This window comes from Tiliqua scincoides, chromosome 1 (assembly GCF_035046505.1).
Source record: "Tiliqua scincoides isolate rTilSci1 chromosome 1, rTilSci1.hap2, whole genome shotgun sequence".
NCBI lineage: Eukaryota > Metazoa > Chordata > Lepidosauria > Squamata > Scincidae > Tiliqua > Tiliqua scincoides.
Window position 1 is genome coordinate 95,183,883 of NC_089821.1, and position 24,479 is coordinate 95,208,361.

The window sequence follows — 24,479 nt, forward strand, 5'->3', positions numbered from 1 at the left end:
GGTTTCAAATTATGATTTTATTTGTTTATATTATTTATTTGTAATACTTGTGCATTGTTTCTCTATTAAAAACACTTGAAGCAACATACAGTTCATACATCACACATATTATAAAAATGATAGATCAGAAAAAAAATACTAAACATATGGGGCAGTATGACTCTGGTGGCAATAGGTTTATAGTGGCTACTAGTAGCTGTGGCCAAAAGTACTTGCTTACCATCTCTGTGCTCAAGGACAGGGAACATGTTCCCCAAAGTTGTGGAGGGGAAAAAGCTCAGTGATAGTGCACACACTTTGCATGCAGAGGGTCCCAAGCTCAAGCCATGGCACTTTCAGGTCCCAGAAGATTCTCTGAACCTCTGGAGATTCCTCCCTGAACCTCTGGAGAGTCACTGCCAGTCAATGTAGACAATACTGAGCTTAGACAGACCAATGATCTGACTTCGTAGAAGGCAGCTTCCTATGTTCTTGTGACATAAAGGCTGCAATCCTAACCACACTTTCCTGAGAGTAAGTCCCATTGAACAAAATAAGACTTACTGCTGAGTAAACCTGGTTAGGATTGTGCCCTATATCTGATTGTCAGGGGAACTGTCAAAAGGATGGATGTATATAACCATCATGCTATGTGGTGAACTATCTGGCAGCTGAGAGCTGCTTCACTCTTTACAAAGCAGCTAGAGTCCACTGATATTGCATACATGTTTTCCACGAATGTCTCCAAACACACAGTCGATATACCACCACAGCCAACCAAAGCTCCCCAGCAAGTGTTTGCGGATGCACACTCCACACTGTTAAATGTTTTTCATGGTGAGCATTAATGGATTTAATGCCATATTAAATATGACACAGATCTCACTGGCCACTATTGTAAGGCCAATTGCTCTGATCACTAATTATTATTCTGACCCATCATACCAGCCCTGTAGTTTGGGAGCAGATAGATCAGTTACAAATGGCTGAAAAAGAGGGTTTAATAAGTTAGCTTGGAAATAGTCTGCTATAACAGCTGTTGAAATGAGATTGTGGAAAACAACTTAATTTGGCTCAACTGCAGATAGTCAATGCTGGAAGGAAAGATCTCTACAGGACACTGCCGTGCTGTCTAGGCTAATTTCATGATGTACTTTGCCAACAGTCTGAAAAAGTGAAATTGCTAAACTGAAACTAGTATTCTGCTATTTACCAAAATACTGGTGATCTGTTTAAAGTGACAGCAAATAAGATTACAGAACAAAATATACCTCACTGGCGATGTTTCTAGAGGCCTTGGCATGCTGGATTTCAATGGCATCCAACCGTAAGTCATGACCCTTTCTCTTGGCTTCTTCCCAGCCTAGTTGATAATGTTTCTGTGGAAGAAATGAATAATTCAACATCCATGTCAGTGTATTCCATTTTAATAATAGTAACTGAATATGAATTAGCTCTCTGTTTACAATATTTATGAACATAAGTGATCATCATGACAAGAAAACATCACCTAGTCCCTGGGCAGAAACTTGTTTTAGATGGTAGTTTGTTGTATTCCAATCAGTGTTGTAAATCCCCCTGAACCTTGGATTAAAAGGAGCCTTCTTTAAAACTAATTAGCTGAGCCTCAATTTCATCTTTAGAATAAAGCTACAAATTCCATATGGGCATAGTTAAGATTTTAGGTAACAGCATTAATATCAAAACATAAGGAATGGGCAGCCCAACTCCCTGTGCACTAGTGCAATTGTGCCAATGGGTGCGCACTGCATCCTGCAGAGGAGTTTTGAGATTCGAAGGCCTCCTTGAGGTCTTTGGTCCCTTGCCTCAGAGTTCCAATATACCATTCTTTCAAAATGCTATCTGAGAATGTTTAAAATTAACTTGCTTTACATGACAGCTATCTACCACAATTTCATAAGCTCGCCACTTGGTACGTTTGATTCCCATCATAAAACCATTTCAACTGAAAGTCAATTCCTGCCCTGATTCTTTACTTAACTATCAACATTTTTGTAAAAATGCATTCGTATTTGATTCTTTAATGTCTTACTTTGCTGACATTCAGAGCATTCATTTTGGACAACACCATTTCAGGGGTATCAACTGGAAGGGTAAATTGTGTCTTTTCTTTATCCCAGGCTTCACGATATATAGCCTAATGAAAGCAATATATATGGAAATATGTTACAATATATTAGACTGCTACTAGCATCAATGTCTTTCAAAACATTAATGAATTCATCTGGAGTTAGTCATGCTGCAATTTAAGTGATGTTTAAATCATTTAAACGTACCACTTTCAAAATCATTTAAATGTACCACTGACACAATGGGAATTAAGCTTTCAGGTCAAATATCCTAACTCGGATCAAAGAGACAAATGCATTGTGTGTGTATTCTATAAACCCAGGTTGAAGTTCTCATTTACACAGCCAGGGTTTTGTTTGTTGCATATTTTTGCTGCTCTCACTGCCAGTCACTATTTACTTTAAAAAGTGGTCTGTCTCTTCAACAGTGGGAAATTCTGCGACAAAAACAGTAAATAAAGTTCTTTTATGCCACACACTTTTGTCTCCTTTCCAGACATGCCCATTGTTTGAATCCTGGCCACAATTTCCCAATTTTTCTCTAATTCATATTTAACTGTAATAGGAACCAATCTTCAAACTATTTCAAGAAAACAATGAAATCTTTACTGTGTTGTGACTGACACAAAAAATTCTCCAATGAATAAGCTTCAGTACAAATGTTACTGTAGCTGACAATCTCCCTATAAGAAAGTGCTTCCATGAGTGGTCTATTTATGTGAACAATTTAACATCTAAAGTGGTGATTTGTGGAAGACTGCACTAGCTCCTTCCATAATTACAAAAATCTCAACAATCAATGCTCCTAAATGCAAAACGAGCTGCTGCATTCTTCCATAAGCCTTCAGTATAGCAAAATATTCAAAAAGTAATGTATGCACTATGTATGTTTGAGTAAAGGGATGTCTTTACTATTACCATTCACAAAACATCACTTTTCAAATGTTCTACCATTTAAAGGCCATCTACCAAAGTGAATAGTTGATGAAATCAAGAAAACTTTGGGTCTGCATACTTTTTGAGGGATTGCTGTCACAAGAGAAACATAAGGTTTTACATGTAATTTTAAATGAAATCACAAGTGGCCTTAAGGCAGATCATATTCATGACAGGCTATTAAAAGCAAGACAATTTTTAGATCTCAGAGTATCTGAGCATCTAGATACATGTCCCTCTAGAGAACAAAAGACAAAGTTCCCTTACCCCACTCTGCATCAAAGCATTGGCCTTAGCCAAGACAATATCTGGGGAATCAACAATAGTGGTGAATTTTAGAGTGTCTGGCCGTTGACGGTAGAGTCTGTCATTTAGAATCTCCTGGGCTTTCTTCACTTTGACAACTTCCAAAGAACCTTCTGGAATCCAACCAATACCACGTAACCATTCCAAGTCTGACTTGTACACATTCTAAGAAGAAGAAAAACATGCATTTCATAACAGAATCTGGCAGCCAAAAACCAAGTTGGGGGGGGGGAGGGAGAGAAGGTGCTTTCAACTTCCAGATATAGTAATAAATCTAAGTGCACGATACTATGAATGTCTACACATAAGTAAGTCTCACTGAATTCAATGGAACTTACTAGCAGGCAAGTGTATCCACCCATACCTGAGGGTAAGCCCCACTGAACACAGTGGAACTTATCTATAAGGAAACATGTATAGGATTCTGCTATAAGTCAATCACCTTGATCTAGCAATCTCTTGTAGGAATGAGAGCTTTGACATAGCAATCAAATCCTCTGCTGGTAGGAGTTTCAAATTCTCTCCACCTTATTTCAAAGAGTGATCTTTTGACTGCAGTAAATGGAGCAGCCTGTATACAGAGTAACTCTGTGTACTCATCAGAGAACAAATAGGGCACAGGATCCGGGCACAACCACCTCTATATCTCTGTTCAATAACTATATAGGTACTTTAAAAAGACTCGCTAGGTTCTTATCAGTTCCCTACACTCCAATATGTCTGACCTATATGATCCTGAAACTTGAAGTTCAGGTTAGGACAACCCACTCAAGTTTTTTTTTATTCAGCAGTTTACAGTAAAAGAAAAAAATTAGATGCTGTCTTAAACTCATCTCTATCAGACAGATTTAAAGGGAGAAACACACAGCAACTGGTCCTTCAAAGCTGATGAACAGCTGAAGAGAGCATTCAGCAAGGTGAAGCACAGAGGTGCCTTATAGCGCAACCCTAGGCATGCCTAATCATACGAAGGCCCAAAAGAGTTCATGGGAACTTACTCACAGGTAAGTGTGACTATGACTGCAGCCTTCGTGCACCAGTGTTGCTGTGAAAATCTGCCCCACTGAAGGGGCAATTTGCCCCTAAAGCATGAGCACCCTATGTGCCTGCACCAAATTGCCCTTCCTCCAACTGCAGCTGTTCAGCAGCTTCAGATTATCACTTCTGGTCCACTTCCTCCTTTAAACCTATCTGGTAAAGTCAGATATAAAGCATCATTAAGTTTACTCCTAAGATATCACTAGTAATACCAACACAATCTGTTGAAATTTAGCAATTTTTACCTCTTGTTTCCAGATAAGAACAGATGATAACTCACACACTGAAATTTGATCTTCGCTGCATCTGCTGAAAAACCCTTATACTGCAGGATTGTTCTATGCACCATTATATGTAGCTGATGTTTCTGGGTTGAGATGCATCAGTTATTATTTCTTTAATAGGTTTGGTATATTTACCAGCACATGAACACAAATGTTGACATTAGCTTTTACGTACGTCACTCTGTAGTTCATAAGCTTTCTTTGCCTGAATAACATCATTCTGGTCTGGCAGGCAAGTCCATTCATGCAGATAATGGCGGTAGTCCACATCACTGACCAACTTCTGACAATTCTTAGCCAGCAAGACCGACAGCATGTCAACTGGACTATGGATCTTGGTTTTCCATTTCTCGAATTCTTTTCTATACTCCCTCGAACTCTGGAGCTTGGCTGCGTGTGCAGCCAATACCATCCTAGGATCATCTTGAAGGCTTTGGTATCCAATATAGTGTCCTCTCTGATTCTCATATGCTTGTTTGTATTTATACTACAAAAGAAGGAGCACAAATGTTGGAGCTGGTCTAAATATTAATGCGAAGGGCAGCAACTTCAGCTCAGGAAGACAATGAAAAAGCATACGTGCACAAATGACAGCTCAAATGTACTTGCTTGCAAAGTTTCATTGTTATTTCAACTTAAGGGTCATAAAAAATTATAAGGAGAAATAGGGCAACTGTTTTTCATTCAGATACGAATATCCAAATCTACGTCTCTGGTTTATTGCTACATTATAATCCTTTTAATTATTTCAATTGAGAATTGTTGTTTTATATTGATTTTATCAATGATGTATCTCATTATACATTGTTACTGAATCTAGTCCAGTTTCCTGTATCTCACAGCAGCCCACCAAATGCCCTAGGGAGCACACCAGATAACAAGAGACCTGCATCCTGGTTCCCTCCCTTGCAACTGGCATTCTGACATAGCCCATTTCTAAAATCAGGAGGTTGCACATACACATCATGGCTTGTAACCTGTAATGGATTTTTCCTCCAGAAACTTGTCCAATCCCCTTTTTAAAGGCTGGTAACTATTTACTATTTTGCTCAAAAATGGTAATTCTGCATTCTATCTTTTAAAAATTAAACAAAGTTTACAAATGTTTTGACCTCTCAAAACATTTGCATCCAATCTATATTTATTCTGTACAAGTTGCATCAAACTTACTCCTGACCTCTACATGGCAGACTGTGAACTACATGAAATGGAAAATTCCATTGTTTCTCAACCAGTGGTATGGGTACCACCAGTGGTGGCAACTGGTGGTACTTGCAGGACATCTGGGCACCTGCTGCCCAGCAGCAAGACTAGGAACGCGATGCAACAAACAGTGGTAGGAGGCTTGGCTCGGTGGACAGAGCTCCAAAGGATGCTTTTCTGTGCTCAAAAAACCTTACAATCCACTCTGAGCCTCTTACTGGTTTGTCATGTCGCATCTGGCCTCCTAACCCCGAAGCAACTGGTGATGATGTCATTGCCAATTACTTCCCGTGGTACTTCAAAAAGGGGACCATGTGAAGTGGTACAATGGGTGGGACAAACTTTGAGAAACACTGGGATTTTCTATTACCAGTGTTGGAAAGCTAGAAAACCGCTGTCAAAATATAGTCAGGCTAGTGGATCCATGTCTCTTCTAGTCCTAAAATTTCTAACATTTTTGTTTATGTTATTATTTTTATAGTAGCCACTTTCAAACCCACAAAGTGGGTATTTGTATTTCTGTATTTAAATAACTCAAAGCATCTATGCTACATAACATCAAAGCATTCACTTACATCACTAGCTATGTCTCTTGAAGCCTTTGCACTTGTGATTGAGATTGCATCAGAACGCAAGTCATATCCTTTCTTCTTGGCCTCTTCCCATCCCTCAGTGTAAAGTTTCTAAGGCAGAGTGATAAAAGCATACATGAGAGTAAATTCACATCCACAGAATTAAAATAGACACTTTTTGTATGAAACATAGTGGCTCTTTTAGTATGTAATAAAATATCTGAGAAGTTAAAAAAAATCCTTCAATTATTGATTTAATTATTATTTAAATTGTTTAAAAATTCTCTTACACGGCTAATATTTGCTGAATTGGCCTTTGCCAACAAAATTTCTGGGGTATCTGGCATGACATGAATAGTTCTTTTGTCAATATCCCAGGCTCCAGTGTACAACCGCTGTGGGGGGAAAGAAAAACAAATTTCAATATTTTGTCTTAAGAAAGCATCAAATGGCACATAGCATATAAAAACAGATTGGTCAGATTCTTGAAATGTTCCAGTTATCACATTTTATTCAACCAGTCCAGTAATAATGGAAGATTCTTCCTGCACTAGCAACTGAAAACTAGCCTTAGCACAGAAAAACAGGGACATTGATCCTATTACTAGAGGTGTTTGTTTCCAGTGGGTAAGATAGGATTACAGGCCAGCAGCCCAATCCTAACCTGCACTGGAAGAGGCAGGCCAATTGGCCTGCACTGTCTCCAGCGCAGGTTAGGTGCTGGTTGGAATGCAACTTGGGGTAAGGGAATTTTTTCCCCATGTCACACACCAGCCACACCTATGGGGCTACCTGGATCTGCACCAGCGATTTCAAAGATGGAAATCCAAGTGGCTCGCATAAGGCTGAACCAGGACAGGGACAGAGTTTGGGATTTTCCTATAGTGCTGCAGATGATCCCGTCCCTCTGCCAGGCTTGATCCACTTCCTGGTCTGCCCATCCAACCGAAAAATGCACTCTCCCTGCCACCATTCCACCCTCCTGCCACCCTTTCCAACCCCCTATGCTGGCCTGCCTCAGCCAGCACAAATGTACTGGGTCTGGGGCTGGATTTGGCCTCCAGGAGCCAGCACACATCCTTGCACTGGCTCAACCAGCTTGAGAGTAGCCGCAAACGTATTTTATAGCTTTATAACAAGGGACTTGTGCTGGCCCAGCTCCTGCTCTGGACTGCGCCAAAGGTCTTACTGAACAAAATGGGCTAACTTCTGAGTAAATTAAATAACATCATTTTCAAACACCTCTACCTATTACTATCATATTCTTATGTAAAAACAATTAGCTGACGATCAAAATGAGAACTAAACAGTAGACTGACAAATACCTGTGATTTTTAGACTGAATTCAACAGCATAAAATACTGAAGAACATTTAAGTAAGACTTAGAAGTTCATTTTGTGACTGGTTAGTATTCAGGTTACCTGTGAATTTTTACACTGATAATACCTAAGTATATAAATATTTATGTGACCAAACAGGTAATGTAAATACAATACCATAATCATGTAATACAGCAGTTTCCAAAGTCCTACTAGGACTTTGGGAACAAGCTCTTGGAGGGGGCAGGGTGGGTTGCCCCGATGGTGCCACAGCAATTGTGGCACCATGGGGACCCAGGGGACTTTTTTACTTACCTGGGGCATTGCGCTGTCTCCTGGAGGGTCCAGAAGGCTCACAGCCCCTCTCTGCGATCCTCTCTGCAGTTCCACAGGGCTCCAATCAGTGACTGGAGCCCTGTAGAGCTGGGAGAGAGACTCACAGATGGGGCTGTGAGCCTCCCAGACCCTTCTGGAGGCCAGCACAAGCTCCCAAGTAAGTAAAAAAAGCCCCTGAGACCTCATGGCACTGCAATCACTGCAGCACCATTGGGGCATCCATTTCTGGGTCATTCCTCTGAAAGGGAATGGCCTGTTTCCAGTTAGTTTCCAGTTTGGGAAACACTGACATAATAAAATAATAAAAGAAAATGATGGCATTAGTGAACATTTAGCTCAGCCCAAGCAATGCCTGACTGCAGACTCACTTTGTTCATCGTCTCAGCATTATGTTTTGCCAGCTCCATCTCCAACGAATCTGTGATGCTAGTAAATTTGAATTTATCAGGTGGTTGTCGATACAGATTATCACTTAGGATTTCTCCAGCTCTCTTTGCCTTAATAACGTCCAAAGAGCCAATAGGAACCCATCCAATACCTTTCAGCCATTCCAGATCAGATTTGTAAATGTTCTGAAAAACAAGTAAGAGATCTGTCAAGCATGCAGAGAAACAAAGTTAACATAGTATTATAAATCTAGGAGGAAATTTCTAGTAAAGTACAAACATTATATTATTCATTAATAGAGGATCAAGACTAACACTGCCACTATCACCCTCAGCACCACTGTAACTACTACTCTATTCATTTAGGCCAAAGTTGATGAGTTACATCCCACTGTGTTCAGTGGTACTCACTCACAGGAAAGTGAGTACTGCAGCCTAAGTAGACTAATCCTATGCTGAGTTTACAATCCACCATCATAAGTCCCAGGCTGGTAGTGCAGTAGCAGCTCCACCATTTGGCCAGCATAAACAGCCAGAGGTCATACATATGTGGGCAACAGCAGACCACAGAACTTCCACCAATCCCCACCACTGCCAGTAAGTTAATAGTAGGAGAGGTAGGTAAGGTAAATTAATGGTAGGATCCTCCCTCAGGGAAGGTTCATGAGCAATTTGGGGTGGAGAGCTGGCCAGTGTGGTTCATCAATAGGAGGGAATGATCTTGGTAGCAGTCTCACATACTGAGATCCTATCCCTCCCTCCCAAGCCTGGATCTTCCACCAGGAGTCTCCTCAGACTTATGCCAAGAAAAGAGCTGGTGTAGATTTAAAAAGACCCATTGAAGACCAAATGGCCTCGAAAGAGGTAAGTACAAAAGTTTTTTACTGAACTCTCTTAGGTTGTCCCATACCCTCCATCCATAGCATGCAGTGCATACTCCATTGGCGACGCTGCAGGCTCTGGGCTGGCAGGAGATAGGATTGGACCCAAAGACACATTAAGGGTGCAATGCTATCTTGCACTGGAGCAGGCAAGCCAAGAGGCCAAATTGCAGGCTATAACCAGCCCAGGCTAGTCTCTGATATAGTATAAGAATAAGCTCATACTTACATCGCTTTGAAGATCATAGGTTTTCCTAGCATGAATGACATCATTCTGGTCTGGCAGACATGTCCACTCGTGCAGATAATGACGGTAATCAATATCGCTAACTAGTTTCTGACAATTCTTTGCTAATAAGATACCCAACATATCCACAGGACTACTATACTTGGTCTTCCATTTCTCAAAGTCTTTCTTGTACTCCCTCTCACTCTGCATCTTGGCAACATTCATTGAATGCACAATTTTAGGGTCATCCTGTACACTGCGAGCACCAACGTGGTGGCCAAGTTGCTTGCGATAGCCTTCTTTGTATTTGTACTAAAATAAATGAACATGAATACTATAAATCATATATCCAGAAGAATATATAACAGATAAGCACATTAAAAAAACCTCTCTTTGTGGGCTATGAAGACTAGGACTATTTTATTACTTATACAGGTTGAGCCTCATTATTCGCGTGGATTCCGTTCCAAGCACTCAAGTGGATGGCAAAAAACGCACTATAGCAAATCAATTTTTTAAAAAAAGTTTCTTTGCTCCGGTGACTTAAAAACAGCCTTGCTGATCTTGTGATGTAAGATAAGAGTCATTAAGAAGAAAATATCAGTCAGTTGTCTTCCAAGCCAGAAAGGCGCTTCACTCAGCCTCTCCCTTCACCAATGCAAAGTGATCACCTTTCTTTCATGTGCTCAGGGGGAAGGGAGAGGTTGCCTGGAGAGAGAAGGATTGATGGATTGTCAGCCAGCTGCCCTCTCTCTCTCTCTCATTAAGGAGGCTATTGTTAAAGGACTGTTCAGTTTTTTAAACTGATTTTAAAGGGATGAATTTTTAACTGATTTTAAAGGGATGAATTTTTCCCCTCCTCAAGGATCTAAATGAAGAAGGTAACCAAAATCAGCTTTAAAAAAACTACCTTCATATATTGCTGTTTGCTGGCAGTGATTTCCCTCATTAAATTTGCTTCTTCTCTGTCTCATCCCTATTCCATGCTTAAATACACATTCTTGTGAAGACACTCTGACATTCTGATATTACAGAACCATAATTTTTTTCCCATGTAGATATTCTTTATGCTTAATCTTTAATGATCAAACTTTTGCTCTTTTCACATGATTATCATTTTTATTCAGTCTTTCATACTCTATAGCTAGGAGCCAAAGAGTTACATTAGGTGGTTTCAAAGGTTTAAGCATACCTAGTGTGGTCTTTCCACCCCCCAAAGTTTTCTAAGTAAAAAGTAATCACTTTCAAGGTAATTTGCTGAGTGACCCCCCCTGAAAACAGGTGCTGCTGTTGAAAATGATATGCTCCTACACCACACTTCTAGACATACCTTCGCAGAAGTAAGTCTCACTGTGTTCAAAGGACTTACTCCCAGGAACAAATATACAGGATTGCACCATCAGTTAACTGACTAATCGTATTTTGAATTTATAGAATAAAATACAGCAATGTGAATCTTGATAAGCAGTTAAAAGATTATAGAGAAAAAGAGTGTGAGAAAACATGAAATGAGTTAACATAAAAAATAGAGAAATTTGGAAAAGTTGTGCTTTTATTATTAACATTACTATTATAGTATTAATAATAGTTATAGTTAATAGTTAATATTGTTCATGATAATTAACAAGGATAATACAATGTTAATACTATTACTATAGTATTAACATTGAGCAAAGTGAGGTAAGACTTAAGAAATGAAGTGTAAAGTTGGCAATAAGCAAAGTTTACAACAGTCTAAATGCCAGGGAATACGAACAAATACATTAATATCAGCTAGATTCCAAAAGACCTGTAGAACTAAATTCTGCACACTCAACTAGCATTTGGATATGAGGTTCCATTCTACACTGATGAAACTCTCAAATTCTTATGCCAGAAGAATCCACTGTAGTTATGATGACACATTTTGCATAACACAGTTATGGCTAACTCTATTCTTCAGCAAAATGTTCCTGGGTAACCAGAAGTATTTTTTAATGTAAGGAACACAATGGCTACGTACATCACTGGCAATATTTCTGGATGCCTTGGCAGCTTGAATTGGGATAGCATCAACACGGAGGTCATAGCCTTCTTTCTTTGCTTCTTCCATGGCCAGTTTGTACAATTTCTGTTGAAAGAACATATTTTGCTTTAATAACTATTTGTTTTATATGATACAGTCTAATCAAGCACTAGAAAATATGGGATGTGTTTTACTTGAGAGTTACTCAAAGTGACTTCTTTCATGCGGCAGATAAGTGCACTTTTCTCACCATTTGTTGGGGTGTGATCCATAGCTAATCTAGGTTGCACTGCTGCAAACCCCTCCAGCTCAGACAGCTGATCCCCAACATACCAAAGTCATACTTGTAAGCTGGTAACTGCATAGATTGCATGGTCAATGGCGTAACTATGACTGCTATTACATCACAACACCTTCTCATACATATAAGAAGTTTCCTTGACTCACTCACCTCACTATAGTTTAGTTTGTTCATTTTTGCTAGCATGATTTCAGGTGTGTCAGGCATGACATGGATTGTAGTCTTGTCTTTATCCCAAGCTTCAGTATACAAGCGCTGTGGAAGAGCATAAGAGCAAGAGACATAAGAACAATCATTCAGTAATCTGGGGCCTTTTTCATATAGGAACTCAAACTGAAATAAGATGGTACACCACTACTTCATCTTTTTATTTGTTCAGACTACAAGCCCATCTGATCCAAAAATCTTCAGGGTCTTACATTTCATTCATTAGCAGACCAGAATAAAATTGTATAGCACCTCAATCCTATGCATGTCTACTCAGAAGTAAGTCCCATTATGTTCAGTGGGGCTTACTCCTAGGAAAGTGTACACAGAAAGTGTTTCCTGGGAGTAAGTCCCATTGAACGCAATAGGAGTTTACCTCTGAGTAGATGTACAAAATATTATATTGTTAGATGCCCAGGAAGATACATGTAGTGAATAAAATGTTTCTCTTTCAGAGGAATCTGCTGAGGTCATAACCATTTTGCTTGTTTGATTTTTTTAATTATATGTGTTCAGGGAAACCTGATTAAATTGGACTCGCATGATAGCTACGTCATGCAAGTTTTGTGCACAATCCAGCTAAAGTCAAAAAATATTTGTCCCATTGATATAAATGGGAAAATTACTCTGCTATTGAAATCAATGGGTCTAATTAAAAATGCTTAATTTTGAAAGGCTTATGCTCCTTTGTTGTTCCATATTACTTTGAATCAAAATGTAGCTTCTTGCAATTGCTCGCACTAGAAAATTAATGTGTCAGTTGCACAGCTCAGACTCACCTTATTCATTGTTTCTGCATTATGCTTGGCCAATTCCATTTCCAGAGAATCTGTCACACTGGTGAATTTGAATCTGTCAGGTGGCTGTCGATAACACTTTTCACTTAGGATCTCTGCAGCCCTCTTGACTTTTTCATTCTCCAGTGACCCAATGGGGACCCAGCCAATGCCCTTCAGCCACTCCAGGTCTGACTTGTAGCAATTCTGTGCATAACAAATACAAAGGAAGTCAATTATCTCTTGTTTTCTGGGTATATCACCTAAACAGACAGCTGCAAATCCCTGAATCTTATGAAATAAAGGGAAAGCGGTGATAGTGGGGAAACACAGATAAAACTTGAGAATTCCACTAAGCATAAGGACTTGCACATCCCAAGAAGGACTTCTGTCTTTGTTTCTTGAAATAATGGTAGCTTCCTGCAAAGTAACAAAGTGGTTTGTGATGAGTCCATGTGAGAAAGAAGGTGCTGTTTAGCAAGGGGAACGTCCTAAACCCCAGAGTACATTCTTGGCTCACTTAGGTGCTTCTCTGGATTATGGCAACAGTACACAACATAAACAGCAGAAAGGAAATGTATGTTTTTAATCAGCACTTAATTTCTAAAGGAGAAAGGTCTGAAAATCAAGTGTGACTCACAATCTATTTGAAAACTCTCACTCTAATCTCAGATACGTGGAGGGTGTCTGTGATGGAAATGCATGCTACACATATCCAGAATTACTTTCCAATTTGTTTTGTCTTGGTTATTTCACATGATTGAGACCTGAGGCTTGAAACTGACAGCTGGCTTGGGGGCTGAATACTTGCGGAGCCCATTCTCAATTAAGCCCAGTTCTAAACTGAGGCATAGTGCTGGGACCATAATGAATGCAATAAATCAATAAAATGAGGGTTTGTACATTTTCCACCCATGGGGCAAACAACACTTTTGAACAGGGAAGGCTAATTTTCATCCGAAAAATGGTACAAACCCCTTCTCCTACCACTGTAGTTCTGATCTTAATTAGTTAATAAAATTAACTCTTTATTCACAACATAAAATTAACTGCTTCATTCACATACTACACAGAGCTCAGAGAGTTGATCTGTACATCATAAGAGATATAAGGGTGAGGGGATTTGAACCTTCCCCCAATGTATTACCATGTGCTCCATCATTTCAGGCACTTTGACTCAGTCAAGCTCACTTCAGGAACAGAGCTGGGCTCAGAGAAAAATGGCTGGGGTGATGCAACACTTGGATGGAAGGCAAGGCAGGGATAAAAATTCAGGTCCCTGACCTGCATTCCCCCACTTTATACTTGCAAAGACAAATATGTGAACAAACAAATTGGACTATCCTTATCATGTCTAATTTGTCCTAACATTAAATCATACTCACATCACTCTGTAGATCATAAGCTTTCCTAGCATGAATAACATCATTCTGGTCTGGCAGACATGTCCACTCGTGCAGATAATGACGGTAATCAATATCGCTAACTAGTTTCTGACAGTTCTTGGCCAATAAGACACCCAGCATATCCACAGGACTACTATACTTGGTCTTCCATTTCTCAAAGTCTTTCTTGTACTCCCTCTCACTCTGCATCTTGGCAACATTCATTGAATGCACAATTTTAGGGTCATCCTGTACACTGCGAGCACCAACGTGGTGGCCAAGTTGCTTGCGATAGCCTTCTTTGTATTTGTACTGTAAGAAAAAAATTTTTAAAGATGACACATGTTCCTATAAGATGTGTACTTATCATATTTTCCAGGTAGGGACTTGGCTTTAAGAAAAAAAAAAGGAACTGGTAGCTAAATCCAGATATCAATGTCTATCTCAGCTGAATGACTTCCAGGGCTCCCCACATTTTCCCCTGCTAGTTGGTCATATGTGAAGCACATAAATCAGCAAGGAAACAAATTGGGGAGATGACAACAATCTCTCTGCATTGCAAAGGACTCACAGCCCAATCCTAAGCTGCCCAGCGCTCAGGGCTGCCGCAGTGCCGAAAATGATGACTGCGGCATCCTGAGTGCAACTAGGCAGCTGCCATCAGCTTCTCGGGGGAAAGGGACATTCGTTCCCTTCCCCCAGGTAAAGCAACCCCACAATGGGGCTACCTGATTTTGCAGCAAGCCTTGGGCTGCCGCAGAATTAGGAGCCTCTGTGTCAGGACACAAGGACTAACAGTGGATCTGAGCTCTACCAGCGCCAACCTCCTCCTGCCCCGCTCCCTCCCCCGGCATGCCTCCTTCCCGTCCTTTCCCCACCCTCCTTCAACCTTCTCCCGCCCCTGAACGCCTCCTCCCTGCTTCCCCTCACGCCCCCACCCACCTCTCCACTGCCTGGCAGTTCGGTTGACTGCCAAGCTGTGGAGCACTGGCTTTCCAACAGTGCTAGCTTAGCACTGGCTGGTGCTGGATTAGCTCGAGTGCCGGGCCAGTGCTAAGGGCTTGCAAATGTGCTGTACGGCACATTTGTAACAGTACTTGCCAGCGATGAGCTGGCATGCACTGTTTAGGATTGGGCCCTCAGGCAATCTGAACTCAAGGCATAATTAGAATGAGGAAAAGGAGTGTCTAGATTGGCTGCAAAGATCTCTGACTATCAGGTTGTAATAAAGAAATTTTCCCTAAGTAAGATGATAATTTTCAGTGCAAAGACAAACTGAAGCATGGGATAGTGTTCGTTTTGATGTGTGAAAAAGAAGTTGATATTATAGAAGATGAAGTTACCACAATCAGGGCTGGCTTTAGAGCGATTCAGCCAAATTGGGTCCCACACTTTGGAGGGGCCCTGCACTGCAGCCACCATCACCCCAACATGAAATTGCCCATGCCAGAGCATGGTGGGTAAAGCACTATGTTGGTCCTTCTGCCCACCCTGGGGTCTATACAGCCTGAAATGGGTCTCCTGGAAGCAGATGGCAGAGATTTCATCATATCACCCCCAACTATTTCCAGTGCTGCACCTTGCGTGCAGCACTATCAGCACAGGGCTCACCGCGGCTGCTTGATGGGAGGGCACAGGGGTGGGGGTCTGTGCAAATGCTCTGTGTTGGGCCCTGCCACTCCTGAGGCCAGCCCTGACCAAAACACACTGCAAGTCCTTTTCATAATCAGGGAGAATTAAGAGTGTATCACTCTATTCTCCCTTTTAAGTGCTATTCTAGGATAGCAGGCCATTGGTACAACTGTATAAAAATATCCTTTTTATCTTCTTAAATATTAGTCTATGCACAATGGGAGTAAACTTTTTGTATAAAACAGTTTATGGCTACCTCTTTGTCTGCAAATGTGCCTTCTCACCAAAACTATATCTTATATAAGGAACACAATGACTACATACGTCACTGGCAATATTTCTGGATGCTTTGGCAGCTTGAATTGGGATAGCGTCAACACGTAGGTCATAGCCTTCCTTCTTTGATTCCTCCATGGCCAGTCTGTACAATTTCTGTTGAAAGAATAACATACTTTGTTGCATTTACCTTGTATACTGTATGATATAACCTATAGCGTAATTGATTTTAGTGGAACCCAGTCCCAGGTAAGTATGTATAGGATTGCAACCCTAATAAATCTCTTGAAAGCATATTTCCTTAACTTACTCTGCACTCACCTGACTATAGTTCAGTTTGTTCATTTTTGCTAGCACAATTTCAGGTGTGTCAGGCATGACATGGATTGTAGTCTTGTCTTTATCCCAAGCTTCGGTATACAAGCGCTGTGAAGAGCATAAAAACAAGAGACAGCTGTTGAAAGAATAATCATTTAGTAATCTTGGTGTTCCACAGAAGATCAAAATATCCAGTAAGATATAGGTAAAGAAATACTTTCCTTTAGGAAGAAGGTGCAGAAGTCATAACTGTTCTGCTTTTTTGATTTCTCATTATTATGTTAGAATCCTTCTAGGACTGGACTTGCAAATATACAAACTCTTGTGCACAATTCAGTACAGTTACTTTAAATCTCCACTGATGTGAATGGGAAAGTTAAGCAACATGCTTAAACGTTTCCCATAAAGCACTGGCACTTGGAAATAATTTGGAAGGATTTCATTCTTTGTCTTCCCATATTACTTTGAATCATAATGCACTTCCCTGCAATAGCTTGCGCTACAAAATGGATGTGTTAGTTATTAACAGTATTTATATACCGCTTTTCAACGGAAAGTTCACAAAGCGGTTTACAGAAAAAAATCAAATAACTAATGGCTCCCTGTCCCAAAAGGGCTCACAATCTAAAAGTGATTGCACAGTTGCACAGCTCAGACTCACCCTATTCATTGTTTCTGCATTATGCTTGGCCAATTCCATTTCCAGAGAATCTGTCAAACTGGTGAATTTGAATCTGTCCGGTGGCTGTCGATAATGTTTTTCACTTAAGATCTCTCCGGCCCTCTTTACTTTTTCATTCTCCAGTGACCCAATGGGGACCCAGCCAATGCCCTTCAGCCACTCCAGGTCTGACTTGTAGCAATTCTGTAAACAAGTATATTAATCAGATATTTAGTAAGCATTTACTTTTCAAACAATCCAAGTCAACTATCAAAATGCTTTCTGCAATCACTGCCGTAAGCTCCCCTCTCATTAGGCCATGTGGCTTCACTCAGTATGGTAGAACAATTCTTAGGTAACTTGCTCTGCAACAATTATCCTGATGCAGCTGCTTTGATGACACAGGCTGTAAATTATAGACTCACTCCTTTTACTGAATATTATCATACTGGCTGATCTATCATCTTTTTATTTGCTATGAGGAAAAATGCATGAAAGGTAAGGCCTTTTAGCCAAGCCTGTTTTTCAAATCTTTCGTTTCAGGTAACGGCAAACGATCAAAAGATCAGAAAACTAATTGCCTCAAGACCTGAGGCCATTCAAAACTCAGATAGCTGCTAATTGCTCTGCAAAGAACTCAGCTCCTACAGTTTGCAACACTTCTGCAGCTTGTGTAAATATAGGGAGATAAATGTTTGAGCATCTTTTTTTCTAGTGCATTTTTTTCCCCAAGTCTGTCAATGACAAGTGGTGGGGGCAGCTGAAAGCTGGGTCACACGTCTAAGCCCCTCATATTCACAAATTAGGTAGCTGCCAATTGCTCTGCAAAGAGGTTAGCTCCTGCAGTTTGCCAGGCTTCTGAAGTTTGTGGGTCTTATTCTTTCAGTAAGCCAATAGCCCTATTCTGATACCCTATTATCCCATCATTGTATGAATGCAATGTTTTGTTCCAGTTGTTCTGATGTCACTGAACTTTTTTGGAAGGGACATGTCTCACGGTTTATGTTCATAATACACATATCAGAAGAAAACCATGATCTGTTATGTTATTTTCAGCCCCAGGAGGCAAAGGATTTTCAAGTCAAAAGAAAATCAAGAGATTCAATTTTGGAGGCATATGCATTGTTCAGCCTATCATCTTAAAAATGAAACAAACAAAACTAAAAAGATATGTTGACGCAGCAAGACTTGGATTCTCAGAAAGGAAAGGGATTGCCATTCATGTTTCACCCCTAAAACATATAGATTAGTTCCAATACGACTGAATCAGATCGCTACTCACATCACTCTGTAAATCGTAGGTCTTCTTAGCATGAATGACATCATTCTGGTCAGGCAAGCATGTCCACTGGTGCAGATAATGACGGTAATCAATATCGCTGACTAGTTTCTGACAGTTCTTGGCCAATAAGATGCCCAACATATCCACAGGACTACTATACTTGGTCTTCCATTTCTCAAAGTCTTTCTTGTACTCCCTCTCACTCTGCATCTTGGCAACATTCATTGAATGCACAAGTTTAGGGTCATCCTGTACACTGCGAGCTCCAATGTGGTGACCAAGCTGCTTGCGATAGCCTTCTTTGTATTTGTACTGATGGAAAGAATGATAAGCAATAAATGTTAATATTCAAAAAGACAACATTTCAGGGAGAAAATATTATTATCCTGAAGCACTAAACAGTCAGCTGAGGTTATGGTATACATTTTGGACTCAATGGGTTCCAAACCGTGAGCCATAGCTCCCCAGGGAGCCACAGAAACAAGCCAGGGGGACAGTGGAATCCTCACAAAAACCCACCAACTTATACAGTGCATAGGATTGTAGCGCTAATTGAGAGGTGCAGCCAATGGTTCAGTAGATCAAGGTAGCCACCAGTAGTTATTGGTTATATATAAAAATATATTAATGGAACCAGTTATCCCAGCTCAATGCTGGAGATGCAAACAAGATGTAGGTACTTATCTGCATATGTATATAGTCTATAACTATATCATCTGCATATGTGATGTAAAGAGGTGAAGAAAATATGGATAGAAGTGTTTAAGGAAATTAGTGAAGTTGTTGGACAGGAGGTGAAAGCAAATCCTAGAATTGCATTATTAAATTGTTTTGGAGAAACATGTTTGAGTTGGGGGGGGGAAGAATTTATAATAATTATGGTGGCGGTAACAAGAATGATGATAGCGAAAAATTGGAAAGTTATGTTTAAGTTTAGGTGGGAAGATTGGGATGGGGAAATATGGGATATAGCAGCTAATGATAAATTAACAAATGAGATAAAACTGAAGAAAGGGATTTTGAAAATAAATTATTTTAAGGATATTTGGGATGCATTTGTTAGATATGTTTTTGAAAAAGGGAAAGGGAAATACCCAAAAATTGATTCATTAATTTTTTTGGAGGGAAAGGGGATATATGAATTTGGATGAATAATAGGAGTAAAAGAAAGAAAAGGATATATGAAGTAATTATTATTGAGTGATATCCCAAAGGTGGGGGAAGCATTGTTAATATCTGTGTGTGTTGTTGTTTTGTTTTTCCTAGCCATATCTACTCAGAAGCAAATCTCATTGTAGTCAATGGGGCTTACTCCCAGGTAAGTGTGGATAGGATTGTAGCCTGAGAGCCCAATCCTGAGTTGCCCAGAGCTCCGGGACCTGGCAGCTCCACGGAGGGCTCCCGCTGGATCCTGCACCTCCCGCGCTACCGCAAGAGGCTCCTTAGGAGAAGGGGATGTTCATCCCCTTCCCCTGAGTAAGGGAAGCAGCCCTGCAATGGGGCTACTCACTTTAGTGGCGACCTTTTGGTCGTCGCTAAAGTAAAGGCGCTTGCGTAGGGCGAGCAGCCCTACCCAAGAGCCTTGGATCCTGCAGAGCTCGGCTCTGCAGACCCGCCTCTCCCCCTGCCCCCAACACACCTCCCCCACACCCCCGGCCACACCTCCCCCCTTCCCGGAATGCCTCCCCCATGCCCCCGACCACCCCCGCATCTCCAGTTCCGCAGCCCGGTGGCCTGGGAGACGGACAAGCCACAGAACCTGGGCGCCCGCTGCATGCTGGCTCAGCACTGGCCGGAGCTGGGTTAGCTCTGTGGGGAGCCCGGCAGTAAGCCCCGCAAACGTGCCTTACGGCACGTTCGCAACTCAGGTCCGTGGGGCCGCACCACGGACCTCAGGATCCAGCTATCAGTGATTGTGTGATAACAAACACTTAAGGAACATTACTGCAATCTTTGCTCCAGTTTTTGGTTTAAAATTCTGAAAGAAGTAATTGAAAACCAGCCCTTTCTATGGAATTACAGTATCACTCCTATAGTACTTTGCCTTCTCTTCCTGAGATCAACATGTGCAGGCTCCAGCCTTCCGCCAGCACTCTGGCAGTATGCTATTCAGCATGCTACCAGAGCATGCTTTATAGCTGTTTTACAAAAGTCACTGCCAGAGGAACACATAATTCACTGGCAGTATGGCCCAACTGCTATTAATGTTTGCAGTTGATACATAATGAGAATGAAATGAAACTTTTTTGATATGAAGAAATCAAGCATGGTTTGGATTTCACCATAGATATTGGAGTAAAATCAGCCAGCACTTGGGAAAAACTGGCTTGTTGCACTTGATTCCCACTTTATAATGACTGAGAAAATACATTGGAGGAAAAAACTATTATGTTCACCTCAATTCATCCAAGGTACTGCAAGATTAGTTGTAGCAATAAATTTGACAGCTGTACTTATAACAACCTGAAGAACATACCTCGCTTGCAATATCTCTGGAAGCTTTAGCAGCCTTGATTGGAATTGCATCCACCCGAAGATCATAGCCTTTTTTCTTCGACTCTTCCAAGGCAAGTTTGTATAATTTCTAAAAGAATAGCAATTATTACTTCAGTCATTTCAAGGACACTTTTTTCTCTACCCCTCGTTTTGTTTTCTCCTGTAGATTTTAAAGGAATCCACTTACTTCACTGTAGTTGATTTTATTCTGCTGTGACAGTAGAATTTCAGGAGTATCCGGCATAATGTGAATGTTGGTTTTATCCTTATTCCAAGCGTCAATATACATACGCTATAGATAGATAAGAATACATTATTTTACAAAGGCAGCAGTAATTAAAAATAGTAATATACTGTGCTAAGTGAATAGGTAGGAAAAGTATAATCCAGTGGTTCTCAAACTTCCCAGGAGATATACTCCCAGGGTAAGTCTTTGTGGGGGCGGGGGCGGGGGCGGGGGCAGCAAAGTGATCCCTAGGATCACGTCTCTGCTGGGGGAGGGGGGCTATTTTTGAACAAACCATACGTGCTCCCAGGGTCCAGGGGGTGTGGGGAGCCCCACGGAGCGCTTGCAGGGCTCCCTGCGGCTTTTAAAAAGTGAAAGTTCCAGGTGCAATGAAACCAGAAATTCCACTTTCAGTTTAATCGCCCTTGGAACTTTCACTGTTTAGAAGCCGTGGGAAGCCCTGCAAGTGCTCCACAGGGCTCCCCACACCCCCTGGCCCCTGGGAGCATGTATGGTTTGTTCAAAAATAGCCCCTCTCCCCCCGCAGGGGCGCAATCCCGGGGATCGCTTTGCTACTTTCCCCCTGCCCCCGCCTCTTAAAGGGAACAGGGCATCTTTACACAAGCTGGTGGGTCACGACCCACCAGTTTGAGAACCACTAGAATCTATTATAAAAATCTGCTTCTGCTATAGACAATGAAAAAATACATCAGATAAATATGTTCATTCAAAGGGAAAGGTAAGTTATACAACATTTGCACTACAATCCTAAGTTGCGTTGGAACAGGCAGGCCAGTGGCCTGCACTGCATCCAGAGCAAGTTTAGGGCTGTCTGAGGCTTAGCCAGGGGCAAAGGAAAACCTTTCCCCTTTCCCTGGGGAGAACTGCAGCAGCCCCAGTGGGGCTACTGCACCACCTCAAGAAGTGGCTCAGAGTCAAGCAGTAGCCTGGAGGTGCCCTGTGCTGCCCGGGGAATGAGCCTAGGATCCAGCATAACTATTGGGTGCTGGTCCCACTCTCCACCCGCCTGCCCTGGGGAACCCCCCTCCCACCCTCCCCTCGCAACCAAACGTCTCCCTGCCATCTCCTTCCCACCCTCCCTACACCCCCCAGACCCCTGCTGTCGCCATACTCACTCGCTAATGCCTCCGTGGGCCAGCACACCTCTGTGCACTGGTGCAGCTTACTCGCATGGAGGCGCAAACATGCTTTACTGCACATTTGCAACCCTCCCGGGCCAGCGCAAAAGACTTGCGCCGGCCCAGGGCACAATTAGGATTGAGCCCTTAGGTTCCAGTCCTATGCACACTTTCCTGGGAGTAGGCCTCATTGAAAACAATGGGACTTACTTCTGAGTAGACCTGCATAGGAATGAACTGCTGATAGATAGATAGATAGATAGATAGATAGATAGATAGATAGATAGATAGATAGATAGATAGATAGATAGATAGATAGATAGATAGATAGATAGATAGATTCTTCATTAGTTACTGAGGATCAGAAACAAATATAGTTCGCAATATTTATATGAACTTGTGGGCCGAACTCTAGAAAAATATTTTAAATATGCCAAACTTTTTAGAAATTCCAAGAAGGAAAACAAATTAGAAGTTGACAACTATAGCATGCTTTCAAGACTAAAACAGAACAACTGTCAACAATATTCTATGCAAAAAAGCAAACTATTTTAAGCATTTAATCAAAGTATATGAAACTCACATGATTCATAACTTCCGAATTATGCTTTGCTAAAGCCATAGGCATGGAATCAATAGGACTAGTAAACTTGAATTTGTCAGGATGCTGTCTGTACATATAGTCACTCAAGATCTGGGAAGCCCTCTTATTCTTCTCATCTTCCAGAGAGCCACTTGGAGACCAGCCAATGCCTTTTAGCCATTCAAGATCTGCTTTATACACATTCTGAAAGAAAAGTTTTTAAAAGCAGAGAATAATTTCAGTATTTCCTTTCATTAATGCTGGAGGTTTTTGCCCTCATAAATTATCAAGAAACCATTGTTGCACTGACACATTAGGATTAACACAGATGACACAAACAAGAAATTTATGCAAACCCTTTTCTACCCCTACCAGATTGTTGTACTGTATTGCCCATGCAATGCAAACTAAACAATAGGGTTATAACCATATTCATCCGGAACTATAGTGATATGGACCCTAACAGCCCAATCCTATCCATTCACTCCCTCTGTAGGTGCAATGGTGCCAAAATGGCAATCGCTGCATCCTATGGTGATGGTAGTGGAGGGGGGGGGAATTGTGGAGGTCTTTAGCTAGCTAAATAGCTGGTGAAGTTCCGAATGGACCTGCACCATGAGACTGGGTCTAGGAAGGGGTCTAGGATATCAGTGGCAGACCTCAGTCAGTCCCAGCCTAGTAAGGGTCCAAAACTATCCAACTTTCTAGCACTGGTGTAGCCACAATGCAACCTCGAGGTAAGGGAACAAATGTTTCCATCCTTTGAGGAAGTCTCTGTGACTGCCTCCCCACCAATGGATGCAGTGCGTGCCCCATTAGCACAGCTGCACCAGCACTGGAAAATTGGATAGTATTGGACCCTAAGCCATTTATCACATGTAAGCCATTTATCACATTTATCACATTTATCACATGCACAGCACTAATTGTATAACTGAATATAGTGATTAGCCAGGTACACAATGTACGCATGGTTCCCCCACCACTGACAATGATGGTAATTCGCCCCAATAATCTCTTCCTTGTTCAACATTTCTGAATGCAAAGCCTTATAATCTCTCCCTCCCTTTTCCTGGTGCTGCTGTACAAAATGTCTGCATCCTAATCAACAGCCAAAGATTCAAAGACATACACAAAGACATGCACTTGCGTGCATGTGCACAGATGTTCCTAAAGGACACATGGTAACACTACAGTACTTACATCACTTTGAAGGTCATATGTTTTCCGGGCATGTACAACATCATTCTGATCAGGAAGACATGTCCACTGGTGCAGATAATGACGATAATCAGCATCACTGACCAATTTCTGACAGTTCTTGGCCAATAAGATACCCAGCATGTCCACAGGAGTGTTGTACTTGGTCTTCCATTTCTCAAAATCTTTCTTGTACTCCCTCTCACTCTGCATCTTGGCTACATTCATTGAATGCACAAGTTTAGGGTCATCCTGTATACTGCGAGCTCCAATATGGTGGCCAAGTTGCTTGCGATATCCATCTTTGTATTTGTACTGTAGAAGATAAATTTTCACTTACTGTACTTATTACTAAAAAAATGATAACTTGCCAAATTGCTGATCATCATTCTTTTCATCAGTATGACTCAAGAGCAGGGTTCTAGCATGACT

At 41.3% G+C, this 24,479-nt stretch overlaps 1 protein-coding gene across 1 annotated transcript in view; it reads right to left on the minus strand.

Moving 5' to 3' along the window:
- NEB (nebulin) overlaps window positions 1-24,479 on the minus strand; it is a 205,240-nt gene that overhangs the window by 109,912 nt on the left and 70,849 nt on the right. The window contains exons 54-73 of the mRNA XM_066621543.1: window positions 24,051-24,362; window positions 22,848-23,051; window positions 21,087-21,191; window positions 20,880-20,987; window positions 18,404-18,715; window positions 17,122-17,325; window positions 16,464-16,568; window positions 16,191-16,298; window positions 14,235-14,546; window positions 12,853-13,056; window positions 12,017-12,121; window positions 11,563-11,670; window positions 9,561-9,872; window positions 8,433-8,636; window positions 6,699-6,803; window positions 6,412-6,519; window positions 4,809-5,120; window positions 3,273-3,476; window positions 2,033-2,137; window positions 1,251-1,358 (exon numbers count right to left, since the gene is read on the minus strand). Of these exons, the coding sequence (XP_066477640.1) occupies window positions 1,251-1,358; window positions 2,033-2,137; window positions 3,273-3,476; window positions 4,809-5,120; window positions 6,412-6,519; window positions 6,699-6,803; window positions 8,433-8,636; window positions 9,561-9,872; window positions 11,563-11,670; window positions 12,017-12,121; window positions 12,853-13,056; window positions 14,235-14,546; window positions 16,191-16,298; window positions 16,464-16,568; window positions 17,122-17,325; window positions 18,404-18,715; window positions 20,880-20,987; window positions 21,087-21,191; window positions 22,848-23,051; window positions 24,051-24,362 (3,645 nt within the window). The remainder of the gene's footprint in view (window positions 1-1,250; window positions 1,359-2,032; window positions 2,138-3,272; window positions 3,477-4,808; window positions 5,121-6,411; window positions 6,520-6,698; window positions 6,804-8,432; window positions 8,637-9,560; window positions 9,873-11,562; window positions 11,671-12,016; window positions 12,122-12,852; window positions 13,057-14,234; window positions 14,547-16,190; window positions 16,299-16,463; window positions 16,569-17,121; window positions 17,326-18,403; window positions 18,716-20,879; window positions 20,988-21,086; window positions 21,192-22,847; window positions 23,052-24,050; window positions 24,363-24,479) is intronic.